This window comes from Chionomys nivalis, chromosome 8 (genome assembly GCF_950005125.1).
Source record: "Chionomys nivalis chromosome 8, mChiNiv1.1, whole genome shotgun sequence".
NCBI classification, from domain to species: Eukaryota; Metazoa; Chordata; class Mammalia; order Rodentia; family Cricetidae; genus Chionomys; species Chionomys nivalis.
In genome coordinates, this window is record NC_080093.1 from 56,132,411 (window position 1) to 56,150,367 (window position 17,957).

The window sequence follows — 17,957 nt, forward strand, 5'->3', positions numbered from 1 at the left end:
CATGTCTTTTGCGTGTGGCTGGGATGTTGTCATGTATGTGTAACATGCACCCACAGGTCAGGCTTGCTTTGGAGATGAATGGCGGGTGTTTGCACAACTGTCCCTTCTGTCTGTACTGACCAGGAGGGTGGAGAGGAGATGCACAGTAGGGAACAGGACTGCCCAGCTCTGGCTCTCTGCACTGCTGATCCTCCAAAGGGAGGTTCTTAGGTGCTATGGTGTCCCACTCCCTGGAGGAATGGCCTGTGTCCATAACAAGGAGCTGGGGTCCTAGATGAGCCCTGAACCCTGAGCCCCAGTCCACTGTGTATGGCCCGCAAGACTGGGGGTGGGAGGGACAGGGTAAAATGGCAGAAACCTTAATGCCTGGGCATGTGACTTTCTTCATTCTTTTCCTGTCCACGTATATTGTCAGGGCTCTTCATTGAAGGGGTGATATCCTTAGATTCTATAGGTGAGGAAACCGAGTCTCTGAGAGGGCTGATCATACCAGAGCCAGGGTATCTGTCTTCCTGAGCTTGAATCCTAGTCTGGCTGTATATGGCAAAGTTGGCACTGAAGGTTGAAGGCTCCTGCTGAATGTTTTGGTTCATCCCTGCTCCTGCTTTGGGTATCCCAGAGTTTCAGGAGGCCACACAGCTTCTTGGAGGTGAAACTCAATGGATTAGCAGCCAGGGGTTTTGAATATTTCAGGAACACCGAGCAAGCTGCTAGGCTGGAGGTAAAGGTACCTTCACCAGCTGGTCCAACACTAACAGCCCAAGGTTGTCCCGAGATGTTCATGAGTGTCATCATCCATTGGGGACCAGCAAGATGTGGCCCTGTACACACTGGCCCTGGACTGCCTGACCTGTCTGCGTACTGTGGCCGTGGATGGGTTGGTAAGCCCAGAATGCATGAATGCAGAACTTGGTGTCTGGGCCTGTCTTGCTGTGGGCTGGAAATGGATGAACCAGGGCTAACTAAGGGATCTCTGGCCTAACCGATAGGTTGGCCACTGTCCCTGTGCCGTGGTGGCAGCTAAAAGCTGGTGCAGCCCCCAGCTATGTATATATTGCATTGCCATGTATATATAAATAGTGGTCCTGCCCAGAGTGACCTCAGCCTACACTGACTGAAGTGACATCCCCAGCCCCATGAGGCTCCCGGTAATTGTTCCAAAGCTGCACACATCTCTAGTGGGAAGGGGCTTTCTAGTCTAATTTTTTGGGTTGACTAGAGACAGCCTCTGAGTCCAGCTTTCAAAGGTATGCTTTGTAGACAGTCTCCTCTTCCCTAGGATCCCTCTCAGTTTAGATTCCCAAGTCCTCTAGGTTCCTGGTTCTGTCCTAGGTCCCATCTCCACTTTAGTTTGTTCCAGACGTTTTGGGTGTGAGAAGACATTTTTTAAAAACACGTATATTTTAAATTGGGAGGTTTTGTTTGTTTGTTGGTTAGTTGGTTTTTTGAGACAGGGTTTCTCTGTAGCTTTGGAGCCTGTCCTGGAACTAGCTCTTGTAAAGCAGGCTGGCCTCGAACTCACAGAGATCTGCCTGCCTCTGCCTCCCAAGTGCTGGGATTAAAGGCGTGTGCCACCACCGCCCGGCTTGTTCCAGACGTTTTAACATTTTGATCCCACACTGATAATTGTGGCATATGGAAAGGAAAGCATGAGAGGATATCTGCCCAGGTTCAAAGTCAAATACATCCCATAGAACACTTGCTGAGCCTTTGTGGTGGGTGGATTACTAGGCTGGGTGCCAGGGACATAAGGGTCCCCTGGCTACCTATCCTGTTGGTTGAGATGTCCCAAGTGGAGACATGGGTGTTCACCTTGTCTTGCAGCTCTACATGTTGGTTCTCTCCTGGAGAAGTTTCCATCACTGCCCACAATACCTGAATACGGGTGTTTGTGGGAAGTGGATGGGAAGCCAAGAGAGCCCAGAAGTCTGAGGAATTTTGTCAGAGGGGGAGAGGGTGGGAGCAGACAGACACACCCCCTTGGGATACCTGGTGGACTGCGAAGTATAGCACACGATTCTGTGTGCACACAAGATGACGTTCTGGGGCCTGTGCTTCCTCCAGCAGCTAGATGGAGATACAGGCAAAGGCAGCACCAGCCCATCCTCGAACCAGAAGCTCCTTGGGTATATATAAGTGTGTGTCTGTGTTCTCACGGGGGTACAATAGGGTGTAGATTCAGCAACAAGACAAATGAATAAGCAAATAAAACAAAGCACCTTAGGTTAAAATGGATTTCAGATAAGTAACTCCCCTCCCCCCAGTATAAGTATACTTATTCTTAAAAACAAACAAACAAAATTCCCTCATTTTGTTTTGCTTTGAGACAAGGTCTTGCTATGTAGATTAGGCTGGCCACAAACTCGCCACCACCCTCTGAATTTCTGGCGTGTGCCACCATGCCCATCCCAAAGCCTGTTTGTCTATCTGGAATTCCTACATGACTGGGTGGCCTGTATTTTACCTGGCAGCTCTCGAACTGGCCTGTTGGAGCAGTATGGTGAGACTCTCTGGAGGAGGTAGAAGGAATGTGCTCGGGTAGGGGAAGCAGGAGTCAGACCTGGCATTGGGGTGACTTCAAGGATGGTAAGATGCAGTGTGGGGATAGAGGCAGGGGTCACTGAAGATGGGCACTGGGAACTGGTAACAAGACTCAGTGTCTATGAGAAGAGCATCCCAGCCTGCTGAACAGCCAGAGAAACAGCTTCGTTTGGCTCAGGTGCCTAGAAGGTACCTGAGTGTACCTACTTCCGGGACACTGGAGCCACAAGGTCCTTGTCATTCTGGAATCCCTCTGGAGACCTTCCACCAACCCCGGTGTGTTGCTTTTAGGGACATGGACAGAACTATGTCGCCATGTGCACAGAGCCAAGGGACACATCATGCACTACAAAACTAGCATCCTCAGCATCTGCGAAATGCTGTCTTCTTAGCCAGTGTGTCTGCCCATTCAACCCCTCCCTCGGCCCTTACTCCATCAGTTTTGGGAAAGCGCAACCTACTCCAACCTGCCTGGCAGCCCCCACATCCCCAATTCTCCCTCCCAGCTTCCTGCAGACCACACCCTCAGAAAAGAAGCCCCAATTGCCACTTAACTTTAGTCCGTAGGCACCTTGTTTGTTGAGAGTAAATGAAGTCCCAAGAACCCAAGACCCAGCACCCACTGAGACAGAGACCATGAGGCACCCATTGCCCCCTCCATTGGTAGTGTCGTTTTGGTTTTGTTTTTTCGAGACAGGGTTTCTCTGTGTAGCCTTGGCTGTCCTGGAACTCCACTCTATAGACCAGGCTGGCCTCAAACTTATGGAGATCCACCGGCCTCTGCCTCCTGGGTGCTGGGATTAAAGGTGTGCGCCACCACCGCTGCCACCAGCGCCACCACCGCTGCCACCAGCACCCAGCTGGTGTAGTTTTATTCCGTCTGTGGGTGTTCCTAAAAATGCACCACATTACTTGTGCTACTGAGGCAGGAAGACGAAAAACTTGAGACCAGCCTGGGATTCGTACCAAAACCCTATGTAAGAAAAACAAATAAGCAAAAACCCAGGCATAGTGTTCTATGCCTGTAATCCCAGCACTCAGAAGGTGGAAGTGGGATGTCCCTATTTCAAGATCATCTTCCCTCCTACCAATTTGAGGCCTGGGTTACATAGCCTGGCTCAAAAACTCAGAAACAAGCAAACTGGATTGGGTATGTAGCTCAATTAGTAGAAAGCCTGCCTACCACACATGAAACCCTAGCTTCAAGCCCTAGTACCACATAAACTAGGCTTGACCGTGTCTGTCAGTAATTCCAGGGCTGGGGACATAGAAACAGGAGGATGAGCAGTTCAGCAGCTTCCTGGACTACATAGTGAAGTTAAATCAATCCAGGCTATATGAAACTCTATTTCAAAAAATAAAACAATATTACAGAGGACATAGGTTCAATCCTCAGCGTGCACAGAGTGGCTTACAACCATCTGTAACTCTTGTTCTGGGATCTGATGCCCTCTTTTTTTTTTTTTAAAGGATTCTTTTATATATATATATATATATTTGTTTATTTATTATGCATACAATATTCTGTCTGTGTGTATGTCTGCAGGCCAGAAGAGGGCACCAGACCTCATTACAGATGGTTGTGAGCCACCATGTGGTTGCCGGGAATTGAACTCAGGACCTTTGGAAGAGCAGGCAATGCTCTTAACCACTGAGCCATCTCTCCAGCCCCCTGATGCCCTCTTATTACCTCTGCTGGGACCATGTACACACATGGCAAACAGATATATATGAAGTCAAAACATGTGTATAATAAAAACAAATAAAGATATAAAAAATTTAAACAAAACAAGATAGGCCAGATGTAGTGGTATGCATTTTTATACCAGAACTGTGTAGGCAGAAACAGATGGATCTATGCGTTGAGGACAGCCTGGTCTGCAGAGTGAGTTCCAGGCTAGCCAGGGCTACAAAGTGAGACCCTGTTTCAAAGGAAAGAAAGCAGGTTGGCAGGTTGGAGAGATAGCTCAGTGGTTAAGAGCACTGGCTGCACCGGGCGGTGGTGGCGCACGCCTTTAATCCCAGCACTCAGGAGGCAGAGGCAGGCGGATCTCTGTGAGTTAGAGACCAGCCTGGCCTACAAGAGCTAGTTCCAGGACAGGCTCCAAAACCACAGAGAAACCCTGTCTCGAAAAACAAAAACAACAACAACAACAAAAAAAAAAAGAGCACTGGCTGCTCTTTCAGAAGATCTGGGTTTGATTCCCAGCACCCACACAGTGGCTCACAAACTTCTGTAACTCCAGTTCCAGGGGACCTGACACCTCTTCTTGCTTCTATAGGCACCAGGGTCAAACACAGTGTACAGGCATACATGTGGGCCAAACACCCATACACGCAAAATAAATTAAAAAGTTAAAAAGCAGAGCTTTAATTGTTACTTGTTTTTTATTTTATAAAGAAGTATATCTTGCTAGGGACTTGAGAGACGGCTCAGTGGTTAAGAGCACTGGCTGTTCTTCTGGAGGACCCTGACTCAATTTCAGACCCCCACATGGTGGCTCATAAAAATCTGTAACTCCTCTGGTCCCTCTGTATTACCCACCCAGCTGGAGCAGATCTGATGCCCTCTTCTGCTTTCCATGGGTACACAGACTCAGCCAGCAAAAATGCAGGCAAAATACCTATTCTATGCACATCTTTTTAAAAAGGCATCATGCTAGATGTAGATTCCTAAGGTTCATTTTCTTAAAAACAAGCTTATTTTATATTTAGGTTAGTAATAGAGCTACAAGGTCATTCTGGTGTCCTCCAGCCCTCCCTTAGCGTCACATGATGGTCCCAGAACACACATGTGCTGCCCAGCACTTGCAGCCACACACCCTTGTCTTGGCACTCGGGATTCTGTGTGGCTTTTAGTTACTGTCTTCTTTATTATTTTTATTTTTACTAGCCTTGGTGTTTTGGCTGTGTGAACGTCTGTGTGAGGGTGTTGGATTCTCTGGAATTGGAGTTACAGACAGGTGCTGGGAATTGAACCCCGGTCCTCTAGAAGAGCAGTCAGTGCTCTTAACCACTGAGCCATCTCTCCAGCCCCAAGTCACCATCTTCTTAGCTTCCTCTTAAGATACTTCCTCCCCTTATCTTGGTGATGTGACTTCCTGGACACTCTCCACGTGACCCTCTGAACTTCTCTGAGGACTTAGGTGAGACGGATTATAGGCATCCGGCATCAGGACCATCGCTCACTTCCACAACCAGTCATGCGTCCCTGACTGCCATGGATGTAAGGACAACCACAACCTTCCTCATATGGATTGAGGCGATACTGGTGCCCACTATGTTTCCCATGCTCACAGCTTTCTCTAGGCACTGAACCTAGCCCAGAGTGGGGAGAGATGCAAGTCCATCTCCCAGAAGATCTGGGGTCCCCACTGTGGTCCAGTAGTGAACTAGTCACGAGCTAGTGTTCTCAAGGATGGCCTGGTCACAGGGTCCACTACTGCCAATTAAAATTCCAGTGTAAAATGTTCCCCAAGTTTGTGTGAACTTCTAGCAGTACACAGTGCATCCCTGATGTCCCCTGACTTTGGCATCCTCAGACTGACCTGTCCCTCCCTGAGTCTCTGAGGTTGCCATTTCTTCACCCATCAAGAGCTCACTAGGCCTTCTTTCAGTGACATCCCTATGAACCACTGTCTGCCGTGGAGGAACGGGGCTGTCTGACCTTCCTGAAAGCCCTGAAGGAACTCCTTGGTGTTACCACACAGACTCTGCTGGTTCTGTTGTCACCCTCTGCTCTCTTGTGACATCCTCAGCCTCACCTCCACCAGGAATGACCTATTTGCCAACTAGTTTCTGGCAGACCAGCCCCCAGCTTGGTGCAGATAGGGAATCTTGCTTCTTTGTTTACCAACTCAGAGAATGTAGGAGGAGAACTACATGCTCATCTCCCCTTTCCTTTCTGTTCTCCAGGGTGATGAGAGCCTTCAGATCTTTGTGGGGCCAGAAGGGGACTGCTTGCCACTGATGGAAAGGGGAACTTGTAAGGTGAGGCTGATCAGACCTCCCAGGATTGATTCCATTGACCCCTCACCTACTCTGTGTATCCTGTGCTTGGTTATGGTCCTACACCTCTTCCCATATCCATACCCTCTGCTGGCTTCCGGTCCTACACCCTTTCCCATCCTGTGTCTTGCACTAGGTTCCACATCTATATTTCTTCTTATCTCTGTCCAGTGTTCTGGTTCTATCCCAATCCCATGCCTTCTTCCTCCAGCTTGAGGACTCTCATCAATGGGACTGTGTCCTGGTGGCTGATCTCCAGACCCAGAAATTCGAGAAGCAGGTGCAGAGGCAACGGCAGTTCCTGGAAAAACTCGAAAGCAAGGGCTTCCACTTCAAGGTGGGTTAGTTTGCATCAGGGGCCGAGTCATGGGGAACGCCACATCATATGTCCCAGGAACAGGGGACAGGATAGTGGCTGTGGATGAGTTGGTTCCCCTGTGGCTCCCAAGATAATAAAGGACCAGAAGAAGGTGTTCTTTGGAGTTCGTGCTGACAGTAGGATCTTTGACCTGTACCGGACTCTTCTCATGAAGCCCGAAGATCCTGGCCCCAGAGCCAAACCGAGCAATGTTAACTCCATCCCAGTTACCACAAGGTGAGGATGTATCCAGAGCCCAGCCAGGAGAACCCCTGCCCTGTGTCCGGGCAGAACAAGGGCCATATCCCACCTGAGGGAGGACAATACAGCTCCATACAGTCTTAGCATGGATGTCACAGAGGATCAGGCCCCACTTTTTGAGCAAGGCTCTATGCCCCAGGATTCATTTTTAATAGTAATAATGACACCTTGTACCGGGCTTCTCTTTTTGGCCCCCAACCAGCCCCCAAATCCTGACATGGAGACTTATTATTAGTTTTGAATTCTCGGCCTAGCTTAGGCTCGTCTCTGGCTAGTTATTTTAACTTAAATTAACCTGTTTCTCTTCATCTATCCTTTGCTCATGGCTTTTTATCTTTCATCCCTTCTTTATATCTTTTTTTTTTTTTTTTTTTTTTTTCGAGACAGGGTTTCTCTGTGGTTTTGGAGCCTGTCCTGGAACTAGCTCTTGTAGACCAGGCTGGCCTTGAACTCACAGAGATCCGCCTGCCTCTGCCTCCCGAGTGCTGGGATTAAAGGCGTGCGCCACCACCGCCCGGCCCTTCTTTATAGCTTATATTCAGTTTGGCGTGTCTGGCTGGCGGCTGCCTGGCTTCTGGTACCGGGCATCTCCCTTGTTCTCTTTTTCTTCTTCCTCTTGTTCTCCCTGACACACACACACACCTAGATTTCTCCTCCTACTTATTCTCTCTGCCTGCCAGCCCCACCTATCCCTTCTCTGTCTAGCTGTTGACCATTTGGTTCTTTATTAGATCAATCAGGTGCCTTAGGTGGGCAACGAAACAAATGCAACAACATTTGTAAAAAATGCAGCCTAAAAAATGTAACACACCTTTGTACAGTTAAAATAATATTCCACAACAACAGCTCACTTCTTGACATCCTGTGAGAACTCCTAGTCATGGTTTTCCTTGAATCAAAGTCAGCCCTGAAGTGAACAGACACCCCTTCTCGTCTCTGAGGTCTTTATCTCCCATGGATCCCTTCCTCATCAGCTCAGAATCCCCTCTCTGGACATCTGGTTCCTGGCTATCTGACAGGGACAGCATCCTGTGTCCCCAGATACCTGCTCCTCCATGAACATTCATGCACCCCTTTCTGGTACTTCTGTGTCACCTACCCACCCCAGGCAGAGCTATCTGGGGGCTTATCTAGTTGACTTTGGCAAAGGACAGTCAGGGAATTAGGCACCAAACAACAGAGTCCTGTGAACACAGAATTTTTTGGCACTGGGGAGGCTTGAGAGGAAATCAGAAGTGTAGAGGCGCCTTGATTCAGGGCATGAGAAAGAGAGACCCGCAGAGGGCTTTCCATGTGTTCACAAGGTGACTACATCTCAGACACTTGACTTGTGTCTGAGTATGGCTCTCCAAGTGCCTGTGTGGCCTTGGGCAAGCTACCCTAACCTCTGAACATCAGTTTCACATCAGCAGAAGGCTTCATTACCACATAAGAGGGCTTGTGCACATTAACACTCAGCATGTACAAGCGAGTATGGTCAGAGGTGGGGGGCTCGATGTGGAACCCCAAGAGTAGGGGCAGGACCCTGTCCTGGAAGCCAGGCAAACCTGACCCGAGCAGGCTTTCAGGGTGATTTATGGACTCTGGGTTCTGGTCAGTATTGCTGGAGTGCCTCCTCCAGAACAGAGAGGGCAGAGAACAGGGCCTTAAGGGGCAGGGTCCGCTAGGCTATCACGGGGCCATTCTGATCCTTAGATTCTTGGATTTCAGGATCCGAATTGTGAGCTTCATCGTCAACAACAAGGCGAAACCTGGTGGTAAGCACAGATGGACAGGTGGCCTAGGAGGGTGCTGCTGTGGGCTGGATTCCCCTACCCTCCACTGTTCTCTGACTGGGGTTCCCTGTAACCCCTAGATACCTTTGAGGATCTAGTGAAAGATGGGGTGTTTGAGACCATGTTTCCTCTGCACGAGGTGAGGGGTGACAAGTTCAAAATGGGCCTGAGGGTGGGAACCCGAGGTAGGAAGCCAAGCTCTTATGGCCTGTCTTCCGTGACGCAGGGGGAAAAAGAACTGAAAAGAAAATGGGCCCGATGGAGAAACATGTTCCGGAAACAGCCGATTGATGACATTAGGTAAGACCACACCGAGCCGCTCACCTCTGTGCCACATCTGTGCTCAAACCAGATAACCTGTGACCCAGTAAATCCAGTCCTAGGTGACAGAGAGAGTCCCCATTTACACCGATGCCAGCAGCCCCCCCACCCCTAGCTTCTCTTCATATGCCCTCCCCTATCAGGTCCTGAGGCCACTGGGGAGGGTGGCCTTGATGGGGAAGCTTTCCCACAGGAACTACTTCGGCGAGAAGGTGGCCCTGTATTTTGCTTGGCTTGGCTGGTACACCTACATGCTGGTGCCTGCTGCTGTGGTGGGCCTCATCATCTTTCTGAGTGGCTTTGCCCTGTTTAATTCCAGCCAGATCAGGTAGGTGGGCTGGGGCTTGAGGCCTGCAGTCTCACCGTGGGCTAGCAATGGCTGTGGGAGCCTGGGCAGACCCTGCACCTGAGACTCACTGGTCTCCTTACTCCCAGCAAAGAGATCTGTGCGGCAGACAACATCTTTATGTGCCCCCTTGGCGACAACAGTCACAATTACCAGCCACTCTCAGGAATGTGCGCTTTTGCGAAGGTTTGATGTTACTAGAATCTTTTCAGGGCGCTTGCAAGGGTTGGCACAGTTTGTCCCTCTAGAAGTGGGGAAGACAAGGCACCTGGATGCCCTGAAGAGCCAGGCTCTCCCTTCCCCATTTGGACATGGGTAGGAGGCCCAGAATGACCTTTCTGCTCCTCTCCTCAGCTCACTCATCTCTTTGACAACGATGGCACTGTGGTGTTTGCCATCTTCATGGCTCTATGGGGTGAGTTACTGATGGGCATCCCTGCAGGGTCCTACGGCCAGCCAGCCTGAGCTCACCCCAGGTGTGCTCTGACACTTCCCTGTGCTCACCGCAGCCACAGTGTTTCTGGAGATCTGGAAGCGGCAGCGCGCCCGTGTGGTCTTGCACTGGGACTTGTATGGATGGGATAAGGAAGAGGTAGGAAGGGGCCATCGGCATCAAGGCTGCCTGTTTCCAGTGTCCCACGTGGCCCATACCTGTATCCGTGTATCTGAGGCGTGTCTGGTGACCTTCCTAGGAAGAGATGGCCCTTCAGCTCATCAACTGCCCAGACTACCAGCTGAAGACCCATCACCACTCCTACCTGAGCAGCACCATCATTCTCATCCTGTCCCTGTTCATGGTACTGCCGGGAACTGTGCTGAGGGCTGGAGACCCAGCTATCCCCATCCTTCATGGCTGCCCCCCCCCCCTTCACAGATCTGTTTCATGATTGGCATGGCCCATGTGCTGGTCGTCTACCGTGTGGTGGCCGCTGCTCTGTTCAGCAGCATCATGGAGCACCAGGTGACGACTGTCGTGGTGGTGACCGGAGCTGTGGTACACTATGTAATCATAGTCATCATGACCAAGGTAGAAGTCAGGTAGGGGGAGCCCTGGGGGGCTCGGCTGAAGTTCTAGGTGACTCCCGCTTGGTTCCTTCTTCCCTCAGGTCAACAAATATGTAGCCCTGAAGCTTTGTAGCTTTGGTGAGAAGAGGCCAGCCTCTCTCTGGGAGCTGGGGGGGACTCGGGGCTGAGAGTCATGGAGCTGTGATCAGACGTGGGGTGGGGACTTCCTGCTTTTCTGGGTCCTCTCACTTGAGAGGCGTAGGTCACGATGTCCTATGGGTCTAGGGAAAGACAGGATGGCCATGTCTCATTCCAGAGGATCCCAGGACCTTTTCGGAGCGAGAGAGCAAGTTCACTGTCAAGTTTTTCATCCTGCAGTTCTTCGCTCACTTCTCTTCTCTCATCTACATTGCCTTCATTCTGGGCAGGTATGTCCCCACTGTCCCATCCGCCCGTCCTCCACCCCGGCCCCCAGCTCCCCCGGCCTCAGCTCGCCTGGCTTGTTTCTCGCTCTTTAAAGTGGCCAGATCTTAGTTACACACCTTTGATGCCAGCACTCGGGGCGGGGTGGGGGGCAGGTGGCTTGGTTTGACAAAGGCTCGCATTCCGTATTCTCGTTCATGGCACTCCTGCTTCCGTCTTTTGAGTGCGGGCATTGGAAGTGTGGCCACCGGATGGGACGGGAAAGCAGACGCTTTTAAGCACAAAATGACACTATGTGCAGTTACCATGGGGAGTTACGGAGGTCATGTTCAACAGACCTGGTCTGGATGCATCTGAGCCTGTGCACACCTAGAGTAAGGTGCCTCAGGGTACCATCCCCTCCTGCCATTTCTTTCCTGTTTTTCTCAGGTACTTTTCTGTGGCTTTGATAAAACACCAGAACCAAGGCAACTTACAAATAAAAGTATTTAATTTGGCTTAAGGTTTCAGAAGTTAGAGTTCATGATGGCAGAGCAAAGGAAACCTTAGAGCTCACATCTTAATTGACAACAACAAGACAGACAGAGAGAGAGAGAGAGAGAGAGAGAGAGATCTGAAACCTCAAAGCCTGCTCCAGTGTGACATTATCTCCAACAAGGCCACACCTCCTAATCCTTCACAGTGTTACCAACTGGGGACGGAATATTCAAGTCTATGAGTCTATGAAGGGCATTCTCATTCAAACCAGCACATTCCACACCCTGGCCCCCTGTAGGCACAGGACCCTATCACAACGCCAAATGTGTTCAGTTCAGTTTCAAAAGTCTCTATAGTCCTTCAGTCTCAATGCTATTTAAAGGTTCAAAAATCAAAGTCTTCTGAGACTCAGGTAATCTTACTGCCCTGTAAAACAAAAAAGCAAATTACATACTTCCAACACACAGTGACACAGAATAAACATTACTGTTATGAAAAGGAGAAGTAGGGATATGCAGAAGAAATACTGAGCTGGGTGGTGGTGGTGCACACTTTTAATCCCAGCACTCAGAGGCAGAGGCAGGCCAATCTCTTTGAGTTCAAGGCCAGCTGGCCTATGAATCTAGTTCCAGGACAGTTAGGGCTACACAAAAGAAACCCTATCTTGAAAAACAAAACAAAAACAGAAATATTGGACAAAAGTAAGGCTGAAACCCAGCAGGACAAACTCCAAATCTTGTAGCTCCATGTCCGTTGTGAAAGTGTTCAGATGGCTCTGGCCTCCCGGCTTTGCTGCCTGCAACATGCTCTCTTCCTCGGGCTGGGTCCACTCCCTGCATGGAGCTCTCCTTAGCAGATATCCCGTGGCTCTGGCACCTCTAACATCGCCAATACCATCTAGGCTTCATTTTCAGAGCTTCCCACAATGCCTCTCAGGGACTTCAGGAAGGGACTCCTCTGCCCCATGCCTGGTCACAGTGACTCTCCTTAATTGTAGAAGATTACACGACCCCTTGTTTGTGTATCTTTTATGACTTTAAAGACAAAATAATGTGGATGACACTGTCAGATTTGACGACAGACTTGGGGTGAACCCTAGAACCCATAAATCACATTCATGGCAGCTTTATTGTTGGTATTTATTATTTTTGTTTGTTTCTTTAGTTTTTTTTTTTTTTTTGAAAAAAAGATTTATTTATTTATTATGTATGCAGTGTTCTGTATGTATGTATGTATGCCTGCAGGCCAAAAGAAGGCACTAGCTCTCATTACAGATGATTGTGAGCCACCATGTGGTTGCTGGGAATTGAACTCAGGACCTCTGGAAGTGCTCTTAAGCTCTGAGCCATCTCTCCAGCCCATGTTTCTTTATTTTTCAAGATAGGGTTTCTTTGTTATAGCCCTGGCTATCCTGGAACTTGCTCTGTAGTCAGCTTCTTCATTGGCCTTGATTTTCTCCCTAGGATCAATGGTCACCCTGGGAAGTCCACGCGCCTGGCCGGCCTGTGGAAGCTAGAAGAGGTCAGTCTGTCCTCAGACCCCACTGCCTAGTTCTTGAGTCCCTCTCCTCCCTTAAGCGCCATCCCTGACCTTCACAATGGCCCCACAGTGCCATCTCAGTGGCTGCATGACGGACCTGTTCATCCAGATGGCCATCATCATGGGGCTGAAGCAAACCCTGAGCAACTGTATTGAGTACCTGCGCCCGTGAGCACCTCTTTCTACCCCACCCCAGCCTCCTATAGTGCCTGTCCCTGTGCCCTGCCATCTTTCTGTATGTCCCACACACTCTTGGTGCCCGCAGGTGGTTTGCCCATAAATACCGCTTAATGCGGGCTTATAAACGCGGCATTAAGTCCAAAGACCCAGACCTGGAGGAGTGGCAGCGTAACTACCGCATGAATCCAGTCAACACCTTCAGCCTGTTTGATGAATTCATGGAGATGAGTACGTAAAGCTCCAGTAGGCTGAACAGATCAGATGGGTATGCAGGGTGAGAAGTGGGGGGCCGGCTGTCTTGGACCCAGGGTGACATTTCCACCCTGCAGTGATCCAGTACGGCTTCACCACCATCTTTGTGGCTGCCTTCCCACTGGCACCGCTACTGGCACTCTTCAGCAACCTTGTGGAGATCCGCCTGGATGCCATCAAGATGGTCAGACTACAGCGGCGCCTGATTCCTCGCAAGGCTAACGACATAGGTCAGAGAGCACACAAATTGTACAGTGGAGGAGAACAGTCAGGGCACCGGGAAAAGCAACTTCCAACCCTGGGTTTTTCACCAGTCAATGCCGGGCCACCCTGAGGCAACTTGTAATCGCTGGGGCCCTTCCCCTTACTCCAGAGACAGATCCTAGATTTTCCAGCTATGGAGACTAAACCTCATAAACTCAATCCCTAGAAAAAGGCAGACTAGAGCACACCCACCAAGGCCCTCCCCTGAGCCTCCAGTATCTGGCTGAAGGTCTTGTGACCTCCAAGGGGACCATGAGGAAGAGCTAGAGTCTGATCACAGGAGAGGGAACAGAGAGTCCAAGGCCTCAGTCATCCGGACTTTCCATAGTGGGAATGACAGGTGTCCGGGAAGCAGGGTTTAGCTCCTAGATGTGGGGAGAAGCATTAGGAAGAACCCCAGGCTAGGGCCCAGGTTACGAATCCTCACTCGGGTGGGGTCCAGGAAATAAGCAACCTGTTGAAGAGTTCCAGGAAGAATGGGATGGGGAAAGCTGAGTCTTTCACTGTTTATGTCAAGGAGAAGAGCATACAGCCATACCATGTCTGTCTTAGCTGGGGATTTCCTTGTAGGTAATCTGGCCCACATGGCTACAATAGGACCGTGAATGGAGAGGTCACAAGGTTCCTTAACCAATCAGCTTCTAAGTTTTTAGGGTGGGAGCCTACCAATGACCAGGACGGGCTGTTTCACTTCCCTGCTGTGGTTTAGGGACCTGGCTGCAGGTACTGGAGACCATTGGAGTGCTGGCAGTCATTGCGAATGGGATGGTCATTGCCTTCACCTCCGAGTTCATCCCCAGAATAGTCTACAAGTACCACTATGGCCCATGTGCACAGAACAGGAACTTCACAGCTGAGTAAGGTGTTAAACTGTCAACCCCCCAAGACACTGGCCCTTCCTTCCGGTTAAGCCCTTGGAGCCCAGACCTGGGGCTCCTCTGGGTATATCTGGGTGCTGCCAGGGCTATCTGGGGCTGTAGTGAGGCTGGGACTTGGCTACTCCTTGAACTGTCTACATGACTTACATATCTTGGCTGGATCCCAGGAATAACTGACGGAGCCTTGGTAGGGGCAGAAGTACCAGGCCCATTTGGTAATGAGCAGCCAGTACCTAAATGGCTTGCCTGCGAAGTGATACACCCCTGCCTTGCTTCTGGCATGGGAAGGCAGAGCACAAATGTGTCTCGCTCCCTGCAGACTGGGGCTCTTTGTGTCAGCCCTAGCAGCTTTCTTCCAGCCGGGCAGGGAAGACGGTTGGTGGCCCCTCAGCCTCTTTCACCCCTCTCCAGTGTGGCCTTGTACTTTTCTCATGTGAGAAATGGAGGAGGCCTTCCATGGTATGCCCTCCCTCCCCCTTGTGCCCCCTAGATACAGGTGAGTTCTCTGGAGAGGCCTCAGGCCACCAGAGTCCCGCACTTCTCTCTCTCCAGCTGCCTCGAGGGCTATGTCAACCACAGCTTGTCCGTCTTCTACACCAAGCACTTTCAGGACCATGGCAAGATGGGAAGCCAAGCAAATGTGACTGTGTGCAGGTTTGGAGCCTCTTATCTCCCATAAAATGCCCTCCAAACTCCCGATTCCTGACTTTAGGGACTTCCCTACTTCAGGTACCGGGACTACCGAAACGACCGTGACTACAATTTGTCTGAGCAGTTCTGGTTCATTCTGGCCATCCGGCTGGCCTTCGTCATCCTCTTTGAGGTGGGCAGAATTGTGAGGGAGCCTAAGTAAAGGCTGGTCTTACTTTTCTTTCCCAGCCCCCAAATCCTAACCTGGCTGGGCCTCTCTCCTCCCTCCTCCCCTCAGCATGTCGCCTTATGTATCAAGCTCATTGCTGCATGGTTTGTGCCCGATGTGCCCCAATCAGTGAAGAATAAGGTTCTGGAGGAAAAGTACCAGATACTTCGGGAGAAAATGTGGTACGGATGCAGTGGCCCATTTGGCTGGGGGCAGGTCTGTGTCTGGGGACAGGCCTGGCCCCTGACCGGTACCAACTTCATCCTTTCTGTAGCTTCAGTTCTAGGAGCACAGACGTGTAGACAACCTGAGGCAGTGGAGAAATGCTGATTTCCAGGAGGCTGGACTAGGAAGGAGTCCTCATCTCTGCAGCTTGCCTCTGTCCATGACAGTGTGTATCTGTATGTTGAGGGAGGCTGTGAAAGGGTCCATGTATATGTAGGGTCCTCGGCGGTCTACATATATGTCAGTGAAAGATGATCATAGGAGGCCCTTGAATATGTATAGGCATATTTGGGCTCCCTAGAAACATACATTATATGTTATATATGTTAACCAAGGGAGACTCTTGGATATGTAGGGGGTCACTGGAATTCCATGTATATTTGAGGGTATTTATGATCGGCACAGATGTGCCTGTGGAGTTTGTTCTAACTTTCCTAAGGTTCGAATGTGTCACAGACCTGACTTGAAACTCTTCAGTGACCCTGGGTAGAGTACCCCTAGAACTTTAGGCTGCTCATAAGATCCCACTGTAGTAAAATTAGCCCGAGTTCCACGGACCTCCTGGCTTCTGGGCCCCAGATCCTGCTCTGTGGCCTCCTACTTGGTGGGAAGCCCAGAGACTAACTTCTGCCCCCCACAACCCATTAGCTGGATCCCCACCACCGACAAAACTTTTTACAAACAAAATAAACCTGTGTGTATTGATCTCTGAGCCTCACGGTGTAGATCCAGTTTCTAGGGATTTCTGCCCTGGGCTAGACAGAGGAGGGGTGCTCAGTGCCCGGCAAGTCTGAAGTGTGGTAGCTTCGGGCCATCTGGCTTTTCTCTGGTTTGCCTCATCTCGTAGGCACGACTTATTGAAGAAGATTCCTTTCCAAATATCTGGAGTTTAGGGTGGCAAGAGAAGACACAGGATCAGTTATGGGTGGGGGTGTGGATCAAGACAGACTTAACTTCCTGGACGAAATTGAAGAACTCAGGCTAGAAAAGCAGAACACCATGATGGTCGGCAGGGTGACCCACTGCTGGCTGGGCTGGCTGAGCTGGTTTGGCCACTGCCCCAAAGCCGGGAAGGTTGAAGACTGAACTCCCAACAGTCTTCGGTACTAGCTTCAGGCGTAAAGCGGGACACTAGGGTCCGCCCTCGCCCTGCCTGCGGGGCGGGGCTGCACCTGCCGCTGGGTCTGTCGCTGCAGCGCACCTAGGCCAGGTAAACGACCAGTTTCCGCTCGAATCCCAGGTCTGAGAGTAGGTGGGTGACAGTGGTGACTCAGACGCGTGGAGGTGAGGAGGTGAGTAGAGGTCGTGGTTCCTGGAGTCGTTCTAGTTCTAGGGTTGGGAACCTGGGCGCACTTTGCTCCGAGGAGCCTAGGGGCCGCAGGAAGTAGCTCTGAACCAGGCGGGTTTCCCCGAGCAGCCCGGAAGCTAAAGAGCGCTGCTCCCAGTCGCCTTCCCCGGTTTCGCTCTCTTCACTCTGCCCGACGTGATCAAATAGCTTTCCTTTTGACTTCAAAGCAAGCAAGCCTTGAAGAGGCGGACCAGGGTCACAAAACCCCAACTTCGCTCCCACGAGCGTATCTCAACCCCGAGCAATCTAGGACACCCTGGGCAGATTGAGGGGCTGACTGAGGCCCTTGCTTACGGGGACCCCAGCAAAGCTTCCGCCTTCTGCGAGCTCCCCACTCGGTGCGCGTCTAGATTAGCTGTCGGCGCGCTTCCGCTCTCCGTGCGCGTTCCTGTCTTCTGCTCGCGTGCCTAATAGACCTGCTTGCAGCACCTGTTGGGGCCGGGGAATCACGTCTTTTGCCACCCACAGAAGACGAATGGCAAGTTGCAGGAGCAAGATGAATTCAGGGAATCGGTCTCCTTGAGACCTTTTATGCACACTCCTTCCTTTAAAAAAGATATCTGGGGACCCAGCACGCGCCAGGACCTTGAGCAGCACTGGTCAAGAGTTGATTGAGTAGAAGTAAAACCCAGGCCGCGGGGACGCTGAGCAGCAAAACAGACCTGAAAGAGGGGAGCGGGCTCTGATTTTGGGGTTCTCAGCCCCAGGGTATTAACTTTTCCAATAGCACAGGCAGCCGGTAGAGCTCAAGGACTGGGCCTGGCGGGAGAAGGACCTGGGCTTTCCAGGAATTTCATAAGGTGGAGGCAATGCGGAGTGCTGCGAGGGTCCAGGCTGGCGTTTAAATTCCCAGACCTGGAGGGCCTCCAAAGGACTGAAGAGACAAGTGTTTGAGGC

The 17,957-nt window shown here is 50.8% G+C and overlaps 1 protein-coding gene across 1 annotated transcript; it reads left to right on the forward strand.

The window, feature by feature from the left end:
- The first annotated feature begins 5,761 nt into the window (after positions 1–5,761).
- On the forward strand, positions 5,762–15,789 carry Ano9 (anoctamin 9). The gene is made up of 24 exons (XM_057778712.1): positions 5,762–5,767; positions 6,457–6,531; positions 6,761–6,886; positions 6,999–7,144; positions 8,879–8,925; positions 9,024–9,082; positions 9,170–9,243; positions 9,458–9,592; positions 9,700–9,796; positions 9,965–10,025; positions 10,120–10,202; positions 10,303–10,407; positions 10,485–10,637; positions 10,717–10,753; positions 10,932–11,043; positions 12,979–13,036; positions 13,125–13,222; positions 13,320–13,462; positions 13,564–13,716; positions 14,460–14,607; positions 15,181–15,282; positions 15,358–15,451; positions 15,557–15,669; positions 15,762–15,789. Exons 1-24 carry the CDS (start codon positions 5,762–5,764, stop codon positions 15,787–15,789), a joined length of 2,253 nt encoding a protein of 750 aa, XP_057634695.1.
- The last annotated feature ends 2,168 nt before the right edge of the window (positions 15,790–17,957 follow it).

What these genes read in the sequence shown, in the direction of transcription:
- Ano9 (XM_057778712.1), top strand. An exon ending in TCATCCTGTCCCTGTTCATG is followed by an intron (nt 10,408 to 10,484) that starts GTACTGCCGGGA and finishes CCCCCTTCACAG; the next exon opens with ATCTGTTTCATGATTGGCAT. An exon ending in TGATGAATTCATGGAGATGA is followed by an intron (nt 13,463 to 13,563) that starts GTACGTAAAGCT and finishes TCCACCCTGCAG; the next exon opens with TGATCCAGTACGGCTTCACC.